Below are 26,441 nucleotides of genomic sequence, written 5' to 3'. Positions count from 1 at the left end.
GGAATGATGGCATATTTAAATGATCAAACCTCCAACAGAGAGAGAGAGAGAGAGGTACAGATTCTCTCTCTCTCTTTCTCTTAGTTAAATAATTCGTTCTAAATCTATCCAAATTTTCCGGGCATTTAGAGCATTCAACCTCCCTTTTGTTTTTGTTTATGAAGTTGATTGTAGTTTCTCTATCAATGATTTCTAACATTATTGAATATTAATGTACATTCGTAACATTCAATTGAAGGTGAGTTAGCCGATTTCGTTCGGAAACAGCAGGGGGTGGGGTTTCCTAGAAACTTGGACTTTTCATCTTGCACACAGCTGTGTGTTCTGGACCAGACAACATACAGCTTACCAAAAATACCATTACTGGACGATGGATAACATTGTAAGTAGATTATGAATAATGGATGTGCGTGGATGGAGGATAATAAGTAGTGTACAAGGTGGAGTATGCCCTCCGGCTACGAGTCTGACTGCTTTGCGGGGTTATGTCATATTACGGCCTAAATAGAGTAAGAATCAGATTTGTTATCCATAAATCTCTTTATTTAAATCTAATATTAAAGATATAATTTCAAGATAAAACTGACTAATGTTGAAAACATTCCAAAAATAAAATCGCCATTAACTAACAAAGTGATCGCTAATATTTTAAATTAGAAAAACGAAACGCTTATTTGCAAAATTGTTTAATCCATGCATATTCAAATATGTTTTCTGGCTATATTCAATAGTATAAAAATAAACGTTACAACAGTGATAAACGCAGTGGCAAACACGAGACCCACTAGATTCTCGTTATTTTTACATATTCCGTATCAGTAAATTTTTGATGTCCTTGCTTTAAGTTTTCATTGATATCTCATTCATTCGTTTTCATTAATAATTTAATCTCTATTTTCGCTTTTTTTTTAAGGCTACCAGTTATTACATATATTCTATCATATAAAATCAATGAGTGTCGAGATTTTGAACTGACTGCGAAATTCTTTGAAATGCTGGCTAATATTATTAAATATGTACACTGTCCTACCAAAATTCATGGGAAATCCAGTTATTGCTGATAAATGGATGCAACAATGCAATTTGCAAATTTTCGTGAAAACCATTTCGATCTTGAATGTCGGTAAACAGTGAATGCACGAAAACAGATAACGTTTCAGAAACGAATAATTTGTATATTATTAAGGGAACAGGAACCGAAGTTCATTTGTGATTACCTTATGTAGACTCTTTAGACGAGAATCTGTCTAGGGATGCGAGCAATTATAAGCATTCCCACAAATGTTCCCACGAGCCGAAAGCTATGAATCTTCGCATAAGAATTGCAGCTTACTAGTCTTTGTTAATACCAACGAATACACGTCGATTGGCACAGAGAATCAGGACTCATTGAAATCTCGCTGGAGGGGTAATTTACACTACACACACACACACACACACACACACACACACACACACACACACACACACACACACACACTTTAGGTGTGTGTGTGTGTAGCGTAAACATACTAGTATTGAAAAGGATTAGGAACTGATAAAATAAAAATAAATTCTGAAAAATAAGACTGAAAAATAACTGGCTACAATTTTTGTAAAAAAAAAAAGAAAAAAAAAGAGCTGCCTGACTAACTAGCAACGTTTCGGTTGCAATCTTCAGCCAGAGCATAGTGCAAAATTCTTAGAAATTTCATGTATACATATAAATGCACGTATATCAACTCCATTTCACCAAAGTTAGCTAAATTCTCAAGAAAGAAATATATATAAGCATACTCTTGCCTTTAAAATCATAGGTGATTGTAAGCTGAATAAATGGTGGCGGCTAAGGATGGAGTCTGTCTGTCACTGGTTTCTAAGATGTTAGTATGGGTTCTGTCTATTCCTTTTGGGGAATAAAAAGGCGTTTGAGGATTTATTAGATATAAAAGTTAAAAGCGAAGAATATATATGCAAAAATACTCACTTTCTTTATTTAAAACTGTAATGACGCTATCCTTTCTTACTGCTCCTGCTGTGCTGGTGATGATGCACGTGTAAGTGGCAGATGCTTTAGCTGAATGTACGAGTACTCGACTTCCGGCTGGGTAAAGATCTTCAACAATTTCTGGTTCTAGTGAAGGGTTTAAGATTTTCCCGTTTTTCAGCCAGTTGTAGCCAAAATCGCCAGTGATATCGTCTTGAGAAAGACACGTGATTACGAGATCCTCTCCCTGACTGACTGTAGCTGTTAGAGGGGTCAATACAGGATTAGGAACGGATATTACAGTCACGTGGATACTCTTATTATGAACGATTCCCCAGTCTGCTACTTGGCATGTAAATATTCCTAATATTGAAAAAAAAAACAATTGAATGGTTGTTTGTGTCTTCGGAAAACGATTCCTAAAATTTTAAAAAGCATCGTAAATTAGAAATAGCCAATAATTTCTGCAAAAGATTCATGATTGAAATGTACAGTAAAGAGAAAAATAAGTATAAATATAAGTTATAGTATCAACGTAGAAATTGTATAAGTATCTAATGCAATGCAAGTTTACTCTAAATATCTACTTCGAATACAAATCAATGACTTTCGAAAGTACTTCGAGTATCCTGTTCGGCATTTCTAAACATATACTTTAAACATCTCTAAGTACATGTTTAGAAATGCCGAACAGGGTACTCGAAGTACTTTCGAAAGAACTTTCACAAAAAATTACTTGAATAACTTTAGAAAATGATTCCTATTTCTCGAGGTACAATCTTTTTCTTCGTTTCCAAAGTCATTCGAGTAATTTTTTGACCAGCTCTGTTGCAAACAATGAAATATCCAAAAGAAAGCGGATCATGTCGGTGCTATAATCCCTGCCGGCTTGGTTGGCAGAGCGATTGACCTAACCCACTCTCCAACTAACAGGCTGCGGGTTTAAATCCCGTTGTGGACAGGGATGTTTGTCTTTAGGTGGAAATACCATGAATTTAATCTCTGATTACGCCTCTTTTCCCCCCTAAAGCGAACGGATCGTTCTTCCCACTTTGCTACGAAGATGTTACTGAAACATTTTACACTAATAAAAAACAGCAAAAAAACATATACCACTTATTTAAACGGGAATAGAGGGGATATGGAAAATATACTTGTATTCTATTTACCCAGGCACTTTACATTGATTTTGGTAGGCTCAATGTTCAGCCATCACCTCTTCTCCAGTGGTTAGCTTTCTAGTTAGTGGGACAGATCACTGTTCAGAAATGTTGTGTTTACAGCATTATTATCGCTTTTTTTTTCTTTTCTTTACAAATCATTATAACCGAATAATGACGCGATAATAATGCCGTAATCGCAAGACTTCTGAATAGGGATCTATCTATCTACGATCAATCTCAGTGTTATTACCAACAACAATTTCTACAACTCATTTCTCCCTCTGATAACATTTATTACAAATTACTATTGAATGGTATTATTTTTAATACGCAATTGTCCTGCGATATAATGATTGCAGATTGATTCTGACAACATTTTAATTACCAAAAGTCGTAATCAGGATATTTTCGGACAAAATATTTTATATAACTGAGATTAAGACAATTGATTTTTACTACCTGCTTATAATCAGCTCAATCCCTTTGCTAGCAGAATTTCGATATTTTAGATTTCGAAGAAATATTTTTCACTATGTACGAGTATATCAAAAACTAGTATCAGGGAAACTGGTGAACGGAGTTTAAATCTTTTATAAGAATTTAAAAAAATTATTTAAAGCTTGTTTTGAAAACTTAAAAGTTAGACTTTTTCTTGTAATAAGTTGAAAATTTAAAATTAATTTAAAGCGAGTGAAATTCGTTGCTTCACTCAGTTGTGAGTGCTTCGGCTGTCAGTGAGTTCAAGTAAGGGTATGGTACAGGGGGGCGCCGGGTCATATGTGCAATGTGTGCCAAGCACACAGGTGCCAGGATAGTAAAGGCGCCAAAGTTTGGTATGATATCTTAAATAAAGTGAATTTTGTCAGCAAAATACTGCAGTCTTCATCTATGAATCTGCAACTTACTTGAGATGCATTGAATGATCTAAATCAATTTTTAAATGATTATAGGTCTGATGAAACTTTCAAAGAAATTGTAGAAAGCTAAAATTAATTGCAGCAAAATTTGACGCAGAATCTGTATTTTGTAGTAGTAGACCACTAAGGCGACGTAAAAAGACAACACAATTTGATTATGAACATGAAAATTAAAATATAGTAGATCCTGAAATTTCATTTAAAGTTTTTTTTTTTCTCTGCATAATAGATCAAATATTACAATCTTTGAAGGAAACATTTACTTTATTAAAAGAACATTTGAATTCATTTCAGTTTTTGTATTTGTTAAGTACTTCACGAAATAAAGAATATTTATTATCGTGTTGTAAAAAGTTACGAAAAACATTAACACATGAGAATTATTTAGACATTGACACAGACGATTTATGCGAAGAAATTTTACACTGTCAATCATTTATTTCTAATTTTAAAAACGATATATATATATATATATATATATATATCAGATAATTCAGTATATTTATTCAAACGACTTAATCACAGTTTATCCAAACTTTACAATTGCTCTTGGGATTTTTTTTGTCATTACGGTATCTGTAGAATCTGAGGAACGGTCCTTTTCTAAACTTAAAATTATTAAAAAATACTTGCGCTCCATAGTGATACAAGACAGACTTTCAAATCTTGTCATTATATCAATAGAGTTAGATATTTTAGATCAGCTTGATATACATGATATTATTCGAGAAAGTGATTTTTCTTTCTGTTTAAATATTTATTTAACTATTTCTTTACCCAATAATGCTTAATATGTTCCTATTTTATATACTTGTAAGTTACTATTATTTATTTACATTTTTTTTTTTTCAAATTATTTTTGTTGTTTTTGTACCCTTCTTGTATGTTTATTGTTTTTTATACATTTTTTTTTGTAATTTCTGCTTTTTGTTCAATAAACTTATAATTAATGTATTTCGTATTTCATTTTAACTCACTGATACGTTTTTATAAAGTGATTTTTTATTGGGGGGAGGGGTATAGGGACGCCAACTAAAGTTTTGCACACAGGCGCCGGACACTACTGGCGCACCCGTGGTATGGTAGACATTGTGTGGATAGTTTACGTCTTGCGCGATGAGTATTCGGACTCCATGGAGGTACCCCTTTAATAATAATAATAATAATAATAATAATAATAATAATAATAATTTATTACGTCAATCAGTTTTTAAACCATAAATTTTTAAACCCCCGAAATAGGAATAGGACAATGCTTACTCTAATGACGATTCATACAGTTCATGAAGATGTATTAAAAACTTTGGCTTCAATTAATGTTCCAGATGGTTTGTAAGTGAACTTTATTTTCATTATGGAAAGGAAGGGGAAAATGTTATGTTTTAAGAGAAGCTGTGCTTAAAGTATATGTTTTAGCATTTGGTTTTCTGAGGCATTTTCACTGGCGTGTAACGTGCTCTATTTTATCTCTATTTTAATCTTTAAGCTAACATAAAATCCGAGAAAACAGAGAGGTAAGGCAGACAACTCTGACGAAGAATAGTCTACTGAGACCTTCGCTTAAAACATAGTAATTTTCTAAGAGTAAATTGACCCTCGTTGAATCTTATTCTAATGAAAAGCACACACTATTTTCGTTCATTCTGGAACCAATTAAGTGAGTGAAGATTTTACTTGTATTTTATTAAATTCAGTGGCCTTTCTTTGTTATCATTGTTGCTGTTTCAATTTAAAGGAGGTTTGATGTTAAATTTCATGTAGATTAGATTCACATGATTATTATAAGAAAAAAATCAAAAACCTTATAGAGAATAGGCGAGGCAGCTTATCTAACTTTTTGGGACTGAATGGGCACTTCAATTTATCTGAGAACATTTTTAATGAAGTTTGAAATATTTAGTCCAGAAAAAAAAATAAAGATTTTTCTGTAGTAAAAAGAAAGATATGGTGAATAATGCTAATAAACATACACTATTCTGATCGCAAATATCCAGACACCCTTCGTAGTAGTAGATATGACTATATACATCACAACAACCTTGGCTTATACAGGTAGAAAAGAAGTACATGGTCATAGATAAACATTAACAGTAAAATGGGCCATACTGAAGAGCTCAGCGTCTTGAACGTGGCTATCATAGGATGCACCTTTGCGACCACCTCTACAACAACTCACTTCCGACCAACTGTAAGTGATGCTATTGTGAAGTGGAAATGTCTAGGAACAACAACAGCACAATTGCGATCTGGTGGACCGCATAATATCACAGACGGGACCACAGAGTGCTGAAGCGGAAAAAAAATTGCTTGCCCCCGTTTGAAATACTCGTTACCGAGTTGCGAAATGCCTGTACAAGCAGCAACAACATATTCTTCAGAAGCTGAAAAACATGGGTTTTCATGGCTGTGCAGCAACGCACAAGCCTAACATCTGCAACAGCAATGCCAAGCCTCGGATGAAGTGATGTAAAGCTCGTTGCCATTGGACTCTGGAGAAGTGAAAACACGTTCTCTGGAATGATGGATCATACTTCACTATCTGACACTCCAACGGACAAGCCTGGGTTTGGTGGATGCCAGGAGAATGCCACCTGCAGTGTTTTGCTGTCAAATTTTTGGTGGGGGGGTGCCGTCATGGTCGAGGGTTGTCTTTCATGGTTCTGGATGCTTTCCCCCCCCCCAGTTCCAGCAGACAAGGAATCTTAACGTTGCGGCCTATAATGACATTCTAGGCAATTCTTTGCTTCTAGTAGTTCTTCTGACTGTGCTTCCTATATCAATATGACAATTCCCTAGGTCGGTGCAGGAATGTGTTGATGAGAATGGGTGTTTGAAGATTTTGACTAGCCAGCAGACAGCCCTGATCTTAAACCCCATGTACATGTATTGGATGAATTAGAAGGCCGATTGCAAGCGAGGCCGAAGCCCGACATCAGCGACCGACCATACTATTATGCCGACCGACCATAATGACCCTCTGGAAGGATGGAAAAAGAATCACAACAACAGCAGCAGCAGCAGTAACATACCAACATTAAGTGATTTAAGTCTGTTATAGCAGTAAAGGGCGGACCAACTCCATATTAATGCCTTTGACATTAGAGTGTGAGTTGGGCAAGTATCTTGATATTTTTAATTAGATAGTGTATATCTGTAATTAAAAAATAAATAAATAAAATAAAACCGCTGAGTATTCGAGTACCTACTATACGTCATGATTTCCTCCTTCCTTACTTTTTTTGTCATTTTATTTGAAGTTTAGATTATATTTTATTTTCTAATATAACATAACCGGTGCAAAGTTTTTCCCCAAACAATTATCTGGAAAATATGCTACAGATTAATGCTACTAAGTTTATTCATTGGTTAAAAACTATTCCAAGAAAATGAACTCAAACATGATTTAGAAATAAGTACACTGTATAAATAATACTAGTGAGCAGAATTAAGATTAAGACTGGTGCCAAATCTTGTTACAGAGATTGCCAGTTGCAGAATAGCGAAACCGGCAGACGAAAGAGGAGAGATGAGTAATACTGTATGGTAAACTGTGCTTGTTTCTATAGTAATTATAAGTCAGCACACGTCGCTGTTAGTTTGTTATTACTTGGTCAAATATTCTGACCAATGCTGCAGCATTTCTACCGTTGTCCGTACATCGTAACTAGTGATTTATTCTTATCATCTAGATGAAATTTCTCCGCAAGCCTATCTAGAATTTGACTGGCATTGAGAATGTCAAATAAATGTTGAAATGCCTGTACTGTGAATTCCTATTAATCCACAACAACGCATTGACCAATGTAGGAAATAAACATTAGCAGGTATTATTCGAATGTAAGGTAGAAACAGTTAATTATCTTAAATGTGATTACTTTATGCTATAATACAGATGTAATGGGAATTCAAATATTATTTATTGTACAGCTTCCTATCTTCAACTAGTGTAGCGTTAAAATTTCCTTCAGGAAATGGGCCAACGATAACTAGCGTTGGACGGTAATTGCAAAGCGAATACGTGTAAAACTATGAAACTGCAATTTCCTTTTGTTGAAATCTGCTCGAGTATTGACGGCTTATACATGTATATATGTACACATGGTAACGTACGTTATTGTATGTTTAGAAATAAAATTAAAATTAGAAATAAAATATAGTATACTTCCGATGATTCAGTTGTAGTGAGGGAAAATCTAGAAACCCGATTATGTAACATGCTGCTGTTGTATGAAATTCTAACCAAAGCAAAAGACTGGGGAAGTGCATGTATTTATTATGGCTATTAACTGTGTGTGTGTGTGTTTACTGGTCTGTTAGCTCGGTATGCGTGATGAAAACTCTGATTTCCAAGAAAAGTAAACCCATCCGCACCGGTATGAGACCGGCTAACTGGTGTAATATGCATTCACGTACTCTTAAATTTTCTCAATATTTAAAATAAAACAATGAAATGAAGAGGGGGTTGTTTCCCGGATTCGTCTGAACGCCTTTCATTTCTTTATCCCTCAGATTGTGTACAATCCAGCCGAAGATCTTCCGGTGGAAGATCTTCGGCTGGATTGTACACAAAAGTTGAAAAGATTTATATGAAAATATTTAGGAATTTTACACTAGTCTCAGAGGACATTGGATAAAAAATGTGATCATCAAAGCCGCACGTGGAGCCTTAATCTAAATGGCTTCCTTTTCAACAGCATTTTAACTTGTAGGTCTGATGCAATGTCAGACATTCAACAAAGATATACTACTGGAACTTAAACAAATAATTAAAATCGACTTTGTATGTTTTATGTGTCCAAGTATTGTCTTCCTGATCATGAATTCCTACTAGAAACATATTAAACAGGTTCATATAAACAGTCTTTCACTATTTAAGATGATGAGAAAACATATTTTGAACTTATTGAATATGAACATCCAACGCACAATTTCATTTCACCATTGCATGTTGTTCTTGCTTTCATCAAAAATATACTAATTAATATGTTGCAGTTAAAATATTCATGTTTAAGACAGACTGTTTTAAAATATAAGCAATAACCAGATCCACACACAACTCAACCAGCAACTAACAACTATTCTAATTGTTGGAGCGCGTGTCTTTTACTGTGATGCTTAGATTATACGATCCATTATGCACTGTTACTTTATTTGCTCATGCACTCGAGATATTAGCTCGAGGTATACAACATCTATTCAATTTAGCAGTTTTAAATGAAAACTAAGTACTATTTACGTGAAGAATTATATCAACGTTCTGAATCAGACTAACTCAGTATTCGATCACCTCTGCTACTTCACCGAAGTGTCAGTCGTAGTTCATATTCTATAAAGAAACATTATATGAAGAAACCAGCTAATGGAAATGCGCTACTGCTCGCTTGTCACAAATTTGGTCCTATTATAAGGTCCAGTCTGCATACAGCTTTTCTTTCCCCCCCACCTTATAATAAATGCACTGTCTGCCAATATATTTGTTTCATCACATGAACACCGGTTTTACAAACATACATATCCGCAATCTAGCCGCATAAAAATATCGTTGAGCACAAGTACTTCGCTGGCCTTCAAACGAGTGTGAGGGCAACATATATATTTGAATTGCTCATCAACTTGTTGTTGGTGTTCCTTATGTTAAATTGGGAAGCTTCTGTTATGTCTTAAAAGGGAGTTTCTCTAATATGTCTGGCTGTATCCATTGGCCACTGAGGAATCTCCAGGTTCTTTCAAATTCTTATTCAGTAAATTGCACCACTTCTTTTGAACTCATTCACCAAATACTTTGAATTTTATGACGCGTTTTCCAAAACTAACTCTATTTAGCTCTTTAGAGTTACATGTCGTCTGAAGTGCAAAATATTTTAACAAACTTACTAAACTATGCTAGTTAAAATGTTAAATAGCATTTACCTCTCTGTAATAAATGCTGTTTATTAAATAACTAATGTAGCGTTATTTTCTTCATTTATTAAAATGATATTATTTAATGATAGGGAATTGTTAATTAATTAAAAATTGTGTTATTATTATTTGCATTGAATAGCTAATTTCGTAAAATTTTAATATATACTCTTTTAAGTTAAATTTTAATAATCTAAATAGGATGTTTAATTAAATAAACAACCATAATTAGTGAGTGAATATAATGAAACAAGGAATTATTCTTAGAAACTTTTCTTAGAGACAAAAGGAACACGCTAAAATGTCACGGTGTTTTAAGATGGAATATTATTTTCAACTTTTCGACAGTATTATCATAAAGGGTATGAAACTTGAGAACCTTGTAAATAATGAGACGTACATCTACTAATGAGGTTATCGTTGGCTTTATGTGGTTTGTTTGACAAGTTCAGGTACTGCAAGCAGAATATTTTATCTTGTATGTCGATGAAAGTAGGACGACACGACACGACCCGGCATGACACTGAGCGAATTGAACATGTACACTTTATAAGTACAGAAAAAACAAAGGATAATGAGAACACCGACACAATGTTATTATGATTATAAACACGATAAAGTTACTGCAATCTTAAATATCCCAAAAATGAATGAATTACTCGAAGTCAAACATAAAATTAGAAGAGGGTATTTTGCGTGTTAACTCAACGTTTGTTTTTGTTTTATTATTCTTTCGTTATCATCAGTTTTTTTTTTTTTTTAAATAAAATCTTTGCAACTTATAACCAATACTGAGCATGGTGAATCGAAGAAGTACAAAGGTGCCCGCGCACCATTTCGATATAGCATAAAAACCCTATTAGATTTTAGGAAATTCGTAAACGCTTATTGTTCTGAACTACGAATTCATTAATCCTTCTCCTCCCAAATAGATTGATATCAGTAAACATCCACAAGATAGGAATCAGAATATGCTTAGATGTCTTTTAAGAAATAACTTCATATAGAGATCAGATTGGGCAAAATAAAAACGTGCCCTCTGATAGGAAAAATATTTGGCGGCTCTAATTCTAATACATGAGGAATCTTTATAAATCAGAGCAACTCAAAAGCTTATTGTAGGTTAAGTGAAAGTAACTTTTTCGGAGTGGTTGGCTAAATGACACTTCCATGCATGGAAGCTGGGCAAGAGCGTGGTTGACAAGGGTGTTAGAGCTAGGTTTTTTACTTGGAGAGTGGTGAATGAGTGGAATAAGCTTCCAGAGTCTGTTGTGGGTGCTACGACCGTGAATGAGTTCAAGGCAAGATATGATAGATACTGTGTGAATGTTGAATAGTTGTTCCAGACATGATGTTAGGGCCTCCCTCGATGAGTCTGTCGACTCCTTGGAGTTTCCCGGAACAACAATAATAATAATAATAAATGGTTAGCATATCTGCTCTCAGTAGTAGGGGGGTCACTTCTGACCAGATCAAGATCAAGATAAGATAAGAAAAGTGGGTGTGGAAATAACAAAAATCTAGTTAGTTTGTGGCATTAAATTTTACAAGGAGAAAAAAAAAAAAAAAAAGTTATCTTCCTTCTTAAATTTGTATAACACATATACGACACTCAATGACCCCTACTACTGCTCTCCAACCAATACGCTTTATTTAAAAGTAAATGAGACCATCGCCTCCAATTATTTCAAGAGACTCCGAAGTTGCTTTAAAAAGTTGCATGTTTGGTCTCTAGAACAGAGCTTTCGGATTATGTAAACAAATTAAAAAATACTTAATATTAAAAAAAAAAAACACAAATGCATAACCCACGTGTGGTACGAACATACTAGAGCTTTGCAACATTTTCGTGGGCGGGAATCACATAAAATTCCTAAGGAACAGGAAAAAAAAAACAGTATCACACTTTTAAGCATTCCAAATATTTATAAGAAGTAAAGTGAATTCCAAGAATAGTTAATAAAATTAAGTGGTTAATTTGACTCGGACTTTCAAGTGTTATCAGATGAAATATCTCAGTCAAACAAGAATCAGGTTTTTAGTAATTGGAATGAATGAATGCGATCAAGCGAATGCGAACGAACGAATGCGACACACTGTTTTACAGCTCCGAATGATTCACTTGTTATGCAGCTCATAACAAAGAAAGCTTGATACACGACGATGGTATACATATGAAATGTGCTGAGATGAGGTGTGCATTTCTTGACATCTTCAGATTTATTTCTCTTGTCCTAACTGATATAAGTCAACTGCGAAGGGAGATGTAACCGTATGGCGTCCAGGAGAAGATTTCCTTATCAACAGTACTCAGCCAATGCGTTGTGCAAAATAATGCATAACTAGTAAAGCATAGGCCATGAACTGTTTTGTTGCATTGTTAGAAGGGAGATCAATGATAAAGTATGATAAAGTTGATAAATTAGCCACCGTTACACGTAAAGCATCCACGTCATAATCTCATCGGCTTTGGAAGTTGAGTATGGTTGGCTTAAAACAATATGTAGTAGTAGTTGATATGGATCACCATTAGCATAATCACTTTACTTAAAGCCATAAGTTGCAAAATAAATAAATAAATAAAAACTCATACAAAAGTTATACTTTTGAAATTGGTCTATACACAGACTTTCATGATATTTTGTTTCATTCGGATATTCAAGCCCTTCTTAAGATCCTACTCGACGCAAATGGCAAAGGTGTATAAAATTGCTATCGATATAAACATTTGCATCATTGCAATATGTACAGCGGACCAACAAACAAACATCAAAATTTTTATATATGTAAATACATACCTGAATCTAATATATGAGCCTTATCAAAACCTAATAAGGCTGTATATTGGTCCTTGGAATTCTTGGGTACGAGCGTTGTCCACATACTCCGATAAGAAGTCTGGACGTTCAGCGGAAAACCATTTTTAAACCAGTGTACCTGCATGGCGCTGGATCCCTGTATTATACATGCTAGACTTAATTCAGTGCCTTCCACAACAGGCATCTTCTCTGACGCTTCTATTCTCTGAATGCTGAGTGCTGTCGATAAAGCATAAACTTTAACAGAAAATAAAAAATAAAGACTCATACAACACAGAGTTTTACTTAGTAAATAACTCGATAATGTGTGAAAAAAATCGATTTCATATTATTATTATTATTATTATTATTATTATATATTATTATTATTTAAATAGAGTAAGCAGAAACTTTTACTATAATATCGATTTACTAATGTAAACAGTAATAAAAAATAGGAGTAATAATAAAAAAATACGGATACAATCTTCCCTTTTGCTTGCACTGATGGATTTGGGAGAAAATAATTATTTAGAAGAAGAATAAAACCATAATTTAACCTATTCATTCAAATTTGTATCCCTTTGCTTAAAAATCTGAAAAATAACTAATGTTGTATCGATTATTTGTTTCGCAAGTAATTAGCAGTTATATCGTACGTGTCCAGAAAATACCAAATACCTCTTTATCAAATTTGATTGAGTTGTTTAGACTTAATTAGCTACAAAAATATTCTTATCGGAATATCCGTGTCAGGACAAAATTACACAGGAAAAAATTACACGGGATAAAATTGCACTGCAAAAATTACACGAGGACGAAAATTACACAGGGAAGAAATTACACAAAGAAAAAATTACACAGATAAAAATACACTAAGAAAAAAATTAAAAAGGAAAAATACACAAGTACGAAATCACGAAATTAAGAAATTAAACAAAAAATTAAACATAGATAAAAATACACTAAGAAAAAAATTAAAAGGAAAAATAGGAAAATATTTACACAAGTAAATATTTGCCTATTTCGAAAATATTTACACAAGTAAATATTTTCGAAATTAATTTCGAAATTAAGAAATTACACGGGGAAGAAAAAACAAAGAATAAATTACACAAACAAAACATAACACATAGATAAAAATACACTAAGAAAAAAATTTAAAGGAAAAAATACACAAGTAAGAAATTACACATAAAATAAAATTTACCAAAAATTGTACAAAATTTATAACCAGCAAGGGGTAAATCACTAGTGCAGATTTGGGCAAGGGGATTAGGGAGGTGGTTGAGTTGGAAACTCAAAATGATGTAGTGATTAGCTACCCTAATTAGTACTTACCTCAGATTTACAAGGAATAATTCCCTAAGGTAAAACCAATCGACAATTGTTAATCACCATGAATTGCTCAAGAATTCCTAAGAATTGTTTGGGTGAAGGTATATAAGTAAATTTTTGTCTTACATTCTTCAGTTCTAGTTTAGTGACTCGTAATACAACTAGTATATAACGTGCGACGTAATAGATTTCGTGATTAATTTTTTAAAATTAATTTTTAATTTACCCATGGCTGATTTTGAGTACGACGTTGGTAATAAAGGTGGTCAAATTATAATTTACAAAGGATTCGAGTTTGTTCGTCACCGTGAAACTGCTATCGGAACTATTCGTTGGCGTTGTGCAAAAGTTTAGAACTTTACATTGTCGATCGCTGCTCCATACCAAAGACAACAAGATTATCCGTGAGTCTTCAGAACACTGTCATGTTAATAGGACTTTTGAATCTGAAGCTCATCAACTTGAAAATCAAATGAAAAGAAATATGTCGAATCCAGGCGCAACGGTTCGTGCAATTATAGCTAACAGTTTAGTGACTGTATCAGACGGATTAAAAATGTGCCTACCGAAGAAGAGCTCCATGACGAGGCGATTAAATAGATCCAAAGCTAAAACAATCGGAAACGTTCCGTCAAATCCAGATAACAAAAATTTTGAAATACCAGAGAAGTGCTCTAAATGGATTATTCATGATTCCGGGACAGAAGATCCAGACCGTATAATACTAATTGGTCACAAGACTCTTCTAGATCAACTTGTAGGTAACGAATTTTGGCTACCAGATGGTACATTTAAAGTGGTTCCAGAAATATATTATCAGTTATACAGTATCCATGTCCAATATGATTCAGGCGTCGCTTTTCCTTGTCTACTGGCTCTTCTACCAGGGAAAAGGGATGAAATATACGTGAAGATGCTGAACATGTTACTGGAGAAAATTCCTCAAGCTCGACCATGAAATATTTTGACCGATTTTGAAACAGCAGCAATGAATGTTTTCCGTACCGTGTTTGAAAACACGAAATTGATGGCTGCTTTGTCCACTTATCACAATCCATTATACGCAAAGTAAATGAATGTGGACTAAAATCTCTATATGAATCCAATCAGTCATTTGTAGTACACATTAAAATGTTACAATCACTTGCACTTTTACCAGAAGAAGAAGTGTTAGAAACATTTTTAGAAGTTGCTGATCTGTTCTCTAATTTAGACGAATATAATGAACAAATCGAGCAAGTTCTCCTTTACTTCGAACGTACATATATTCGAGGTCGACAGCTCAGGAACGGCACTTATAGACAACCTCTATTCAATATTTCTACTTGGAACCATAGACACTCTGCAGCCAACTGTATAGCTAGAACTACAAATTGTATCGAAGGATGGCATTATGGACTTCAGTCGCTCTTTCAGTGTTCCCATTCAACTGCTTGGAAAATTTTAGATAACATTATTAAAGAATTATCTTTACAACATACAAACTATTTGGAGCATTTAACTGGTCAACGAAACCCAGGACGTCGTAGGTACATTTCGTTAAAATAACGTATTTCAAATATTGTACAAAATTACGACTCTAATAGACGATTGGATTTTTTATTGTATAGCTTATATGACTTAGTGTTTGTTTTTTATTATTTTTTAAAATAAAAGTAATTTTTGCAATATTAAGAAAGTTTATGTGTTTAATTTGACAACAAAATACCAATAATATTTTAATCGAATTAAAGTCAACAGGTAGGTCTTATAAAGTACTACAAAATCATCGGAACTCTTATCTGAAAATAAATATAAAATTCATCATAAAAATTTAAAAACTCAAAAGTAAAAAACTTCGGTGTGAATATTCAAATTTGTGTAATTTTTTCTTAGTGTATTTTTATCTATATGTAATTTCATCCTTGTGTAATTTCTTCCTTGTGTAATTTTGGCAGTGTAATTTTATCCCGTGTAATTTTAACATGTAACCCGGAATATCTACTTTTAAGCTCGCGAAATTGTGGCTATCTATTCGTTCTACACATATCACATATTATACATATTTCTTTGTTTACTGTTAACATACATGCATTTTCATTATAAGACAGAATTTTTGAAATATTTTTTTTTCTTGCATTAAAAATAATAAATACGAAAAGAAAGCTTAATTGTATCCATCATTACTTACATACGGTTACTTTAAGGCGTCTGCGTCAGATCTGAAATGAGAACTTAAACCGTTCTTCATGAATTAATATGCGCACGATAAAAAAAATAGAAAATTATACAGCCGTTTCACACAAAATAATGGAATGATTTAAATATTCATTAACGATATGTACAACGCTGTTTTGCTAGCCAGACGAAGAAAATTGCTGACCTAACCATTTCTGCTTCAAAGAGAAATGTGAGTCTCGCAACGCCATTTCATTAATCGAATATAAAACTCTTAAGCTTCAACGTCACACATTTCCCTCTCATTTTGATATTTAATGCGTAGTTAGTACCGTAATGGATACGGTCTCTGAGAAATATCGTATTCGTTAAAATTAAATTATCTTTTCATTTCAACCTCATATTACATTAGATTAGATATTGTTGAAAATAATACATGCACTCTAAGAAATAATATTTTATTCATTTCTAAAACTAGAAATTTTATACAAATACGTCTATTTACGTGACTTTGAAAATTTACATTCATATGTAGGTGTACTAGAGGCGTCAGGAGAATGTCAAGGTATTTTGAGAACATTAAATAAGATGATAAAAAACGATGACATCTGTTAAGCACCAAATAACTAATACTATTCAAATGGTATATGTAATAAATAAATTCAAAATATACTTAATTCAAAAATTCATTCTAAACATAAATTTCAAAGCAGCATTCATCCATTGCTACTACTTAAGAAAATTAATTTTGGTTTTAGTGGAGGTCATCCTTACGCGGTCACTTTTTTTTTTTCGAGATGTTTGGATCCGTTTCCCCATCTGACACACAAAAGGCTAGGGATTCTTTCATGTCACGTCAAAAATTAAAACCAGAAAACTAAGTAAATATAAAAAGTGAAATCTATACAGCAGTTTTAATACCGATATAAAATTGTGTTTGATATGAATAATATGATGCCTTCCAAAATCAGGTTTGTTAGCGCAAACGCTAATTTGCTTGATTGTGTGTGTGTGTGTGTGTGTGTGTGTGTTTGTGTGTGTGAGGTGGAACGTGCTTATTAAAAATAGATAATACTTAAGTATAAAGAGCTAATAAGCTTTATCGCAGAGTACATAAGTTCTTTTCGCTATACACTTTGGTATTAGGTCTAGCTACTCACTGATGAAGCCTCAAAAAAGGCTGAAACCGGTCTGGGTAGTGACCTCCCTCCATAATGTAATAACAGCATACATTTCCTAGGAAATGTGTTTTTACATTATGGAAAATACCTAAGAATAGCGATCTGAACTTCCCCCACCTTTGCAACGAGTTGCCCGGTATTGTAGTACGTACTAGGATCACTTGCATTGGCTAACGCTAGTGTCGCCGATACTTTATAGTTTACTATATTCGGCAAGAAACTCTCTGATTCCAATCTTTGAGTTTCTTATTCGGTTTTAAAACTACGTGGGATTTAATATCCCCTTAATTTAAGTAATAGATAATATTTATTTATTCGATTAATACACAATATATATGTTGAAAGTTTTTCACTTGGTTATATTATAAATTAAAGATACCAAGAAATTATATACTTGGTTTAATCCATTATCCAAGTGTAAGCAAACAAAGTTTGCGCCTGAAGTATCTTTCAGGGCTGGAGCAACTCATGGCAAAGGTGATATAACTTCTTATCACTTGCCTTAGTATCCCATAATACAAAGCACATCTCCTTGTGGACATGTATAATGCATAATGCATAGCATTAAATGAATGCATAGTATTATACATGTCCGCAAGGAGATGTGCTTTGCATTATGGGATACTAAGGCAAGTGATGAGAAGATGCATAGTATTATACATTCAGACGCAAACTTTGTTTGCTTACACTTGGATAATGGATTAAACCAAGTATATAATTCCTTGGTATCTTTAATACACAATATATATTTTGAATAAACAACAATAATAATATTATTTATTCAGTAATATTATTGTTTATGATTATTATATATTTCTTACAATAGACGATATTTTGAAACTGCGCAAAGGAAAAAAACAAATGTTCTCAGTAGGAGATTTTGTAATCTTTGTCAAAGATTTCCCCCGTATGACCATAAAGCAATTATAATTGCGAAGTAATTATGGCGTGCTTTTTTCCGGGAAATTCTATTGTATCACCTATCCAGTGTTAAAGTCAATAAATTTCTTTTGTTCAACAAATGAAACTTTTGTTTTTATTATCTACAGAGATATTATATTTAGGGAAACTTTTATTTCATGCAAAAAAATAATAATATTTTTTGTATCAGTTATTTTCCGTATATTCCTTAAAGATCAAACGGAGTTGGAAACTTTAGTTCCGTATCACATTTTATAGAAAGAAGGTTAAATAATATAAAATACTGTATATAATACACGGTGGATCAAAGGATGGAGAACTGAGAGAAAACGAGATAGTTTCACTGATGCCAATTTGAAATCTGGAAACTGAAAGCAATAACATTCGTTTATTACAAAACTCGCTATAGGGATGATAAGCAAAATTTTCTCCAGAAAGTTGAGAGAGTGCGCAGGCACACACACACACAAAATGAGCCATTTGAAAATATCTCCTAGGAAAAACAATTCTCAAACAAATTGCTTTTAACAGTAATATGTAGTCAGTGCGAGCGAGCATATCGAAAGAGCACTGCATATTAAACTAAGGGAATGTTGAACGTAAAGATAAAACTGTTGTCAAAATAACCTTACCACTCGGAATTTTAAGTTCATGTTTATGACGTTTAGCGATGAGCAGTGGCAGCAGTAGATCATGAGGCTGGACAGACGATTGCTTCTTATAATATTATGAATAATCTTCATTGAAATTGGACGTTGTAAGCTGAAGAATGTGCTTTTATCTTTACAATCACAAATCCCTTCGCATTTCTCGTAAATTCAGCATTAAAGCGATGTTCTTGATGTGACTTTATATAGGACATCGCACTGAGACACTGAGTCTGAGTATCTGAAAGCTCACTTTCCTCTCCCCATTCTTTTTACAGCTGATAATATACATATATTTTCAATACAAAATCACCATCTAACTGGGAAAAAAGATTAAATACGATGACATTTGTGATCTGTAAGTAACAAGGACTATTCTAATTTCTTTTTGCAGTACTCTTTTCGATGTATCTGATATATTTTATTTGCAGGATAATCACAAGATATGTTTAAATTATTATGTATTAAACCTTATTATTATTATTATTATTATTATTATTTTACAAAATTTATGTTCTAGATAACAAAAATATTTTGTTTATGCACTTATTAGCATGTATGCTCAGCCTAACAGGCATACAGGGTAATCAAAATTAAAGTATCCCTGTTTAAGACCTTGTGGAGCGTCATCTAGTGATCCAAATGCTGCGAAACTTTGCAGGAATACAATGTGCGTGATGCGAAAGCGATAGCTGAAAAATACAATAAAATAAAAATTGCAAAATTCACCACCAGGGGGCTGTGTGATGTACCGAATATAGATGTTAGTAGTGTGTGTGTGTGTGTGAGAAGAAAAACTACACAAGCATAAATAACACATTTTTATTTACTTCCATTATGCATTCATGGGCTGTATTGTTTCATGTACTGCACTTCCCGGTATGTCACAAACTGCATCCTTTGTCCAATGTGTTCAACGGCAGAACGCCGAATCTTCCGTAGAAATTTTCCAGCCAGTTGTGTAAGGCACATCCATGTGTCTTGATACAGCACGTGCATTGCAGGAACCAACGCTGTTATTCAAGGCCTGCTCCACAACGGCAGTAGCGACTTCATCCACTTGTTGTGAACTGATTGGTTTGCGACCTGTACTAGGTCTAACATCCAACGATCCCATTTCTTCAAAACGACTAATCATTCTTCTCAGAGCACATGGAGATAGTGGACTTCGTCGATATTTGTTCAGGCGACGAAATTCGGGAGTGCAGCAACAGCATTGCAATTGTTTAGGTAGTACGGCTTCACCAGCAAAGTATATTGGGGCTAGGTTAGTGCTATCACTGTGGACGGTATTAACAACCAGAATGAAGGGAAAAATCCCGTGTCTATCTAATTAAACTCTCCTGGCATCTGCCAAGTTGTATAATATGATGCATTCCATGCATTTGATGCTTACGATGCCCCTGGTGGGGAATTTTTGAACTGTTTTTTTTTCTTCTTCTCAGACATCGCTCATACACAATGTATTCCTATAAAGTTTCGCAGCATTTGGATACTGGATGACGATCCACGAGGCCTTAAACAGGGATACTTTAATTTTGTTCGTCCTGTATTTCAAAAGACTCTATTGATGGATGCAATTTATGATCTATATGACAACCGAACTTAAAGCACCCCTGTATTATTATTTATTTATTTTGCATATTGCATTTAATACGTGTCATTTTTATTAAACTGAAATCACACGGATTTTTTTTTTGGCCACTCTGTAAATATACCTATACACTTGTTATATTTATCATTACAATTTTCCTTGTCTGCGTACTACGCCATTAAATTTTAATTTTGTGTTTCAAAACTGATATATTTTTATTGACAATATCAATCCAGTATTTTATAAGATTTATTTTTGTGAATACCAGTTTGGTTTTCATTTGTATTGTTTCAAAATAATATAATTTGGAAGTGCGAATTTGCAAATTTAATAATAATAATTATGTTTTGAGCAAAGTGTAATATAGTTGCTATCTACTAGGCTAATTAAAGGATAATACTGCTGAGAATAAAGTTTAAATACGATTTATTTGACATTGCATTCTAAAGACTGATTATTCAGCAAGACCATCGTACAACCCAGTAATTATGACTACCTGGACTCTCTACTGCTTGATGTACTATATAATTTTTTTTCTCCAAATAAAGTTTAATTTCAAGCAATTCGTTCACTGATATTTTATTAACTTAATTTTTAATAGTATTAATATTTAAAATGTTAAATTTAAAATTGCAGCTAGAGATTTGTTTTGAAAGAGGGCTCAGTTTGATTTGACATATCTCCCATAATTTTTGTTCTCTAAGTTAAATGATGTTTCTCAAGATATAATCATCATCTTGTTTCGAAACAAACATAAGGTTTTTATCTATGGGGTTTTCAAAGTTGAAAGTTTTCAAACTTCTCCTTGAAAGAACACTCTCTGTGGTACGGCAGGATTTGCAAAAAAATCCTGTATTTTTTAAATATAGGATTTTATTTAAAAAAAGAGAAAAAGACTTTTATTCATCTCAAACGAAAATGACATCTTTCTTGTGACATTATCACTTATGAAAATTATAAAGTTCAATTATCCAGTTTAATAATAATTAATAATCTCCTGAAACTATTTCAAGAGACTAAACACAGCCATGGCCTTTTTCCAGCCATTCCAATAAACAGGATGTTGATCTCATGTCCAATGTTGAAAATCATTTACCTGTCATCCTCAATATTATAGAAGGATGCTAATCCACAGTCCATAGGTTGGAGATCGAAGATGCTATTCACTCCGTCAACTCAACTGACATTTTAAGTCACTGAAGTATCAGCTCTCATTTTAACGACATTCTCTGTTCAACATATTGAGATGATTGCATTTTTCCGACATGCTATCATCTATTCATAATCTAGACATTAACACGCTTCGTGCAACTAATTACATACACCAACAGTGCAGATTCTAACCACGACTAAGATGAGGATTTTTTTTTTCTTGCATCTTTCAAGCAAGCTCTTTGTGCACTATACGAGAGTCATTTTACGAAAAAAAAATATGTCTCATGATGACGCTTTTAAAAATTGTCATCACTGCATTCATAAATGTTTCAATAAAGAAATACCGTGAGTTGGCATATTGAAAAGAATTATAAAATCGGAGGAAATCTCACATAAAAATTCTAAAAATTTACTTGCTACTTGAACTAGAAGAAATGCTACTTATATAAAAAATACTTTGGATTTTAAAAATGAAATTTCGAATCTTCATTTAGATATGATTAGATCTTCACTTCAAATATGATTAGATCTTCACTTCAAATATGATTAGTTTAGATGTTGTATCCTTGTTTACTAATGTTCCTTTGTCTGAATTGAATTGATTCAACAAGCATTTCCTTCAGATATTGTTAACCTGTTTTATTTTGTAATGCATTCTGGTTGTTTCTCTTTTAAAAACAAATTATACCAAAAAAATCGAAGGAACGGCCATGGGCAATCTACTTCTCCATTTATATCGCCAAAGTCTTCATGGAACACTTTGAACAACTATTTCTGATAACCTTTCACCTAGACCTAACCACTGGTTCAGATATGTGGATGATATTTTTGCAATTTGGAATGGCTCTTCTTCTGAGTTACAGCAGTTTCTTCTTAAATGAAATACACTTTATCCTAGGATCCAATTGACCTTAGAAAAAGAAGAAGAATAAGAAGTAAATAAGCAATTAATCTTTTTACATCTTTAATTTTAATTCTTCGTCAACCAGATAGTAGCCTACATTTTTCAGTTTTCAGTTTTTTCAGTTTATATATATATATATTACTGTACACACATACACATTTAAATTAGTTAGGAAATTATTGAGCTTTTATAGTTATCTAACATTAGCTACTTAGGTGGCGCTTTTTTAGAATTGTTTGTTAATACTTAGTCGCCATTCTGCGATCTTGTACTGATGATGCCTATGTTACTTTGGCGAAAATTGTACGTTAATAAAGTTTTCCGTGAGTTTTCTTCTGGTTTATAATTCTTTTCTTTTTGAGTTCATAAATATTAGTACCAGGAAACAAAACAAAACAAAACAACCGATGTGAGTTTTGTTTTGTTTAATGATATAAAAACAAAGATTATTACTATCTTTTTTTTAAGCAGAACTGTAATGAGGGATTGATCCATCAATTTTATAATTATAATGAACCATCTCAGGTATATGCCGATCGTGTATTCAGGTAGCAGAGGAAGATCGAACAGGAGGTCTGTATAAGTTACCACTCGATTATGACCAGCTTGCTTATCTAAAAATTTACTTCGAATATACTGAATAATACTAAACCTCTTTTTTAAAATGATATAATGTTTGGTTTCTGAGCAATTCCAAAGCATAAAGTCTTTAAATGAATAATAATAATAATAATAAATTTATATTCACTTTGATCTAAACATACAGTTTTTTTAGCTAAAAAAAAGTAGGGAAGCGACAACTGTAAGTTGAAAGATGATTATATTGACACAAACTGCATTTAGGAAAAAATCAGATAAGGATTCATTTAGAGGGAGTGTCATTGCAATATTTTTGTATTTCGTATCGCTGATGAAAATATCTTTTTTCACATCTTACCTGGTTCCCATTCAAAACGTATGTAATTTCTGTCCACTATAAATCTTCCGATTTTTCCTCTTTTTAAAGCTTCTTCCATCGTTAGTTTAGCCTGATGACTGTCCGTTTTCTCTCCAAAGAAGTGAAACTGAACAACAGCACCAGGCCTAAAGGCGGGAAGGAAAAAAAAAAAACACGTTATTTAGCCATGCATGCCGAACACATCGTAAACAACACTTTTCAAATATGTTAATGACCTCAATGGAATAAAATAATCGTCATAAAAGTAGAAATGCGTCAACAGTCTTCACTTAATTACTACTTTTTTGTTTATATGACTGAACGAGAGAATTGTATTTTATAGGATCGACTTTCTGGACTCGAGGGAAATTCTGTATTAACAACTTTTCAGATGGAGAATTTATGCAAGATACTTTTAGGTGGAACTATAACGTCTCTACAACAATGTACAAAACACATAAGAGCTGCATATTACATAGATTGCTCATAAGGCACAATAGGAATTCGAAGCAATATTCTGTTTGCCTATCACATCTTACGTACCATCGCTGGAATGGAAATATGCCAGCTGAGGCCCGGTAAAGCTGTCGGCATATTTACAACGTGATGGGAACAGAGCGATGCTGTGCATAAACAGAATAAACTTTGGCGAAGCGAATGCGCTTCTCCACTAAACATGACATTCCGGAAACGCGCTCCGTTTTCCTGGTCAGTCGAAGCAGCATATCTGTATAAGAATTCCTTAGTATACATTCAAATCATCTTCCCTTCCATACGCTGTTGAATATTGCACAGTTGTGGGTTCATTTTCCAACCTTATTCTATCCTAGCTGGATGAACAACTGTTTCTTCCAATCGAAGTTTAAAAAGTTCTTTTAACCGAGTTAAAATCAGAATCTCCTCCATAAAAATTATGGGATATATTCTTGCTGTAACATTTCTGAAAAATAAATGGTGGAGTGATCCAACGCAGTAAGCAAAATATTTAGTACACTTGCAATAAAACCAATAAATACGTACACGTGATTACATGGAATTTTATTTCTAAGCATTCCACTAGTTTCGCTGATGCTATAATCACCTTATTCAGAAAAAAGCTACAATAGTTAAATGAAGTTATACAATTAAGAAAATGGTTACGATTCTTTGGAATTCTTTCTGTTGTTTCAACGTATGTTTTGATATTCAAGTACCTATAATGCAGTAACTTAATTACTGTAATTAATTACTGAGAAAGATGATCATCGTATTAGCAAAAGTAGTAGTATAACTGTTAGAAATAAAACTGCATGAAGACATATAATCGTGTTTCTTCTCTCTCTCATGAACCATGTACATCTACTACAGACGTCTTCAAATAAAGACTAACTTAAAGAGCATTTTAAAATAAGTCAACATTTATATACCGTCCGGGCAAGTTGTAGCTGTTAACTGTCTCACGGAGTAAACTGACCCTTAAGGAAAGCTATACTGATTGAATTAGAATTCTTAATGAATCCAATTTAGTGACCAAACAATCATGAAAAGGCTCTCTTCGCGAGATTATTGTGGGAGTGGAATGAGTCCTGCAATTTGCACGGGAATATGGACGTTTGTCAAAAGTTAAACTGTCAATATTTACCAACATTTGAACGAACCATGATTATAGGAAATCTGCGAATTCCGCGAATGAGAGAATTATATTATGGAGGTCTTACAAATTCGAGAAGACCCACGTTTTAGATGCAAATAGGTCTGCTATTACATGTTGAGGCGATTGTGTTGTTAATTACTAAGAAATCGACAGACTTTACTGCAAAGAATTTTATTTCAAGACAACCGAACAAATTAAGTTTAATCATTATGATAGAATCATTCTGACTAAATAAATAACATACAAAAGGTTTTGATTTTTATCATTAACTTCAATGATTAAAAATTTTTAGTTTTTAAAGTTTATAACGTTAAAGTTTTAAAAAATGTAAAAATTAAAAATTAAAGTTGAAAAACGTTTGATAAAAAAAAATTAAATCGAGATGAAAGTGAAAATTTTGTTTGAAATTTACATTTCAAAATGTTGAAGTTTTTAAATTAAATATTTTCTTTTTGATAGCAGACAGATCTGCTATTGGCAATTGTTAAGAGCAGTTTTGTAAACAGCTCTGCTATAATTATCATAGCAAGGCAAAGAATTCTCCATACTTACTGGAAGCTAAGAACTGTTAAGTTGTCCACAGCATATAATCTTGGTTGAAACAGCAGAAGAAGCTAACAGGAAAAAAAAAAGATTTATTTTTTTATTTTTATCTAGTTTTATGCAACTGAATAAACAGTATATAAAAATTTGTTAGATGATTGGCTGAATTTTATTTTTAATGTGTTTGGGTGGGGAGGTGGCAGAATATAGTATGTTTTAAAATGGGATTAATTTTATTCATTGTTTATTTACGTGCGTTCCATTTCTGGACTATGTATGCAAGAATCTATTGGCCACTTTGCCTGTTCGTCTGTATCCACATAACACTACTGTTCTGCCTTTGTAGTTGATTCACGCCTTGACTAAAATTATCAAGCAATCCAGTTTTAGTTCCAATTGACAACTCTCATTTCAGAAATTATACAAAATTTTATTTAATTTCATCTTACATATTTTGTGGCGTGATTATAAAATCAAATCTTACAAGATGTTGTTCTCTTATTCTTCTGGAAACCGTACTGTGTTTTAGATTGATAAGAATAGCTGGTAGAGTAGCTATAGGTGTTAACTGCTGATTGAATTTCATTTCCCATATGAAAGTAATTAACATGCTGAGTATAACAGGTCCAGTTTCAAAGATTTTATTTCTTAATTTTAGTATCTCGGTTAGTGTGTCTTATTTAATA

At 33.0% G+C, this 26,441-nt stretch overlaps 1 protein-coding gene across 1 annotated transcript in view; it reads right to left on the bottom strand.

Moving 5' to 3' along the window:
- The window catches only part of LOC150107569 (uncharacterized), a 613,086-nt gene that overhangs the window by 430,650 nt on the left and 155,995 nt on the right, over positions 1–26,441 (bottom strand). Inside the window, exons 5-8 of the mRNA XM_090392132.1 lie at positions 25,765–25,826; positions 23,580–23,725; positions 12,746–12,985; positions 1,967–2,329 (exon numbers count right to left, since the gene is read on the bottom strand). Of these exons, the coding sequence (XP_090248258.1) occupies positions 1,967–2,329; positions 12,746–12,985; positions 23,580–23,725; positions 25,765–25,826 (811 nt within the window). The remainder of the gene's footprint in view (positions 1–1,966; positions 2,330–12,745; positions 12,986–23,579; positions 23,726–25,764; positions 25,827–26,441) is intronic.

This window comes from Typopeltis vanoorti, chromosome 4 (assembly GCF_054136105.1).
Source record: "Typopeltis vanoorti isolate ZY-2024b chromosome 4, IOZ_Tvanoo_1.0, whole genome shotgun sequence".
In the NCBI taxonomy this organism is placed as follows: domain Eukaryota; kingdom Metazoa; phylum Arthropoda; class Arachnida; order Uropygi; family Thelyphonidae; genus Typopeltis; species Typopeltis vanoorti.
This window is presented reverse-complemented; position numbering and strand designations above follow the sequence as displayed.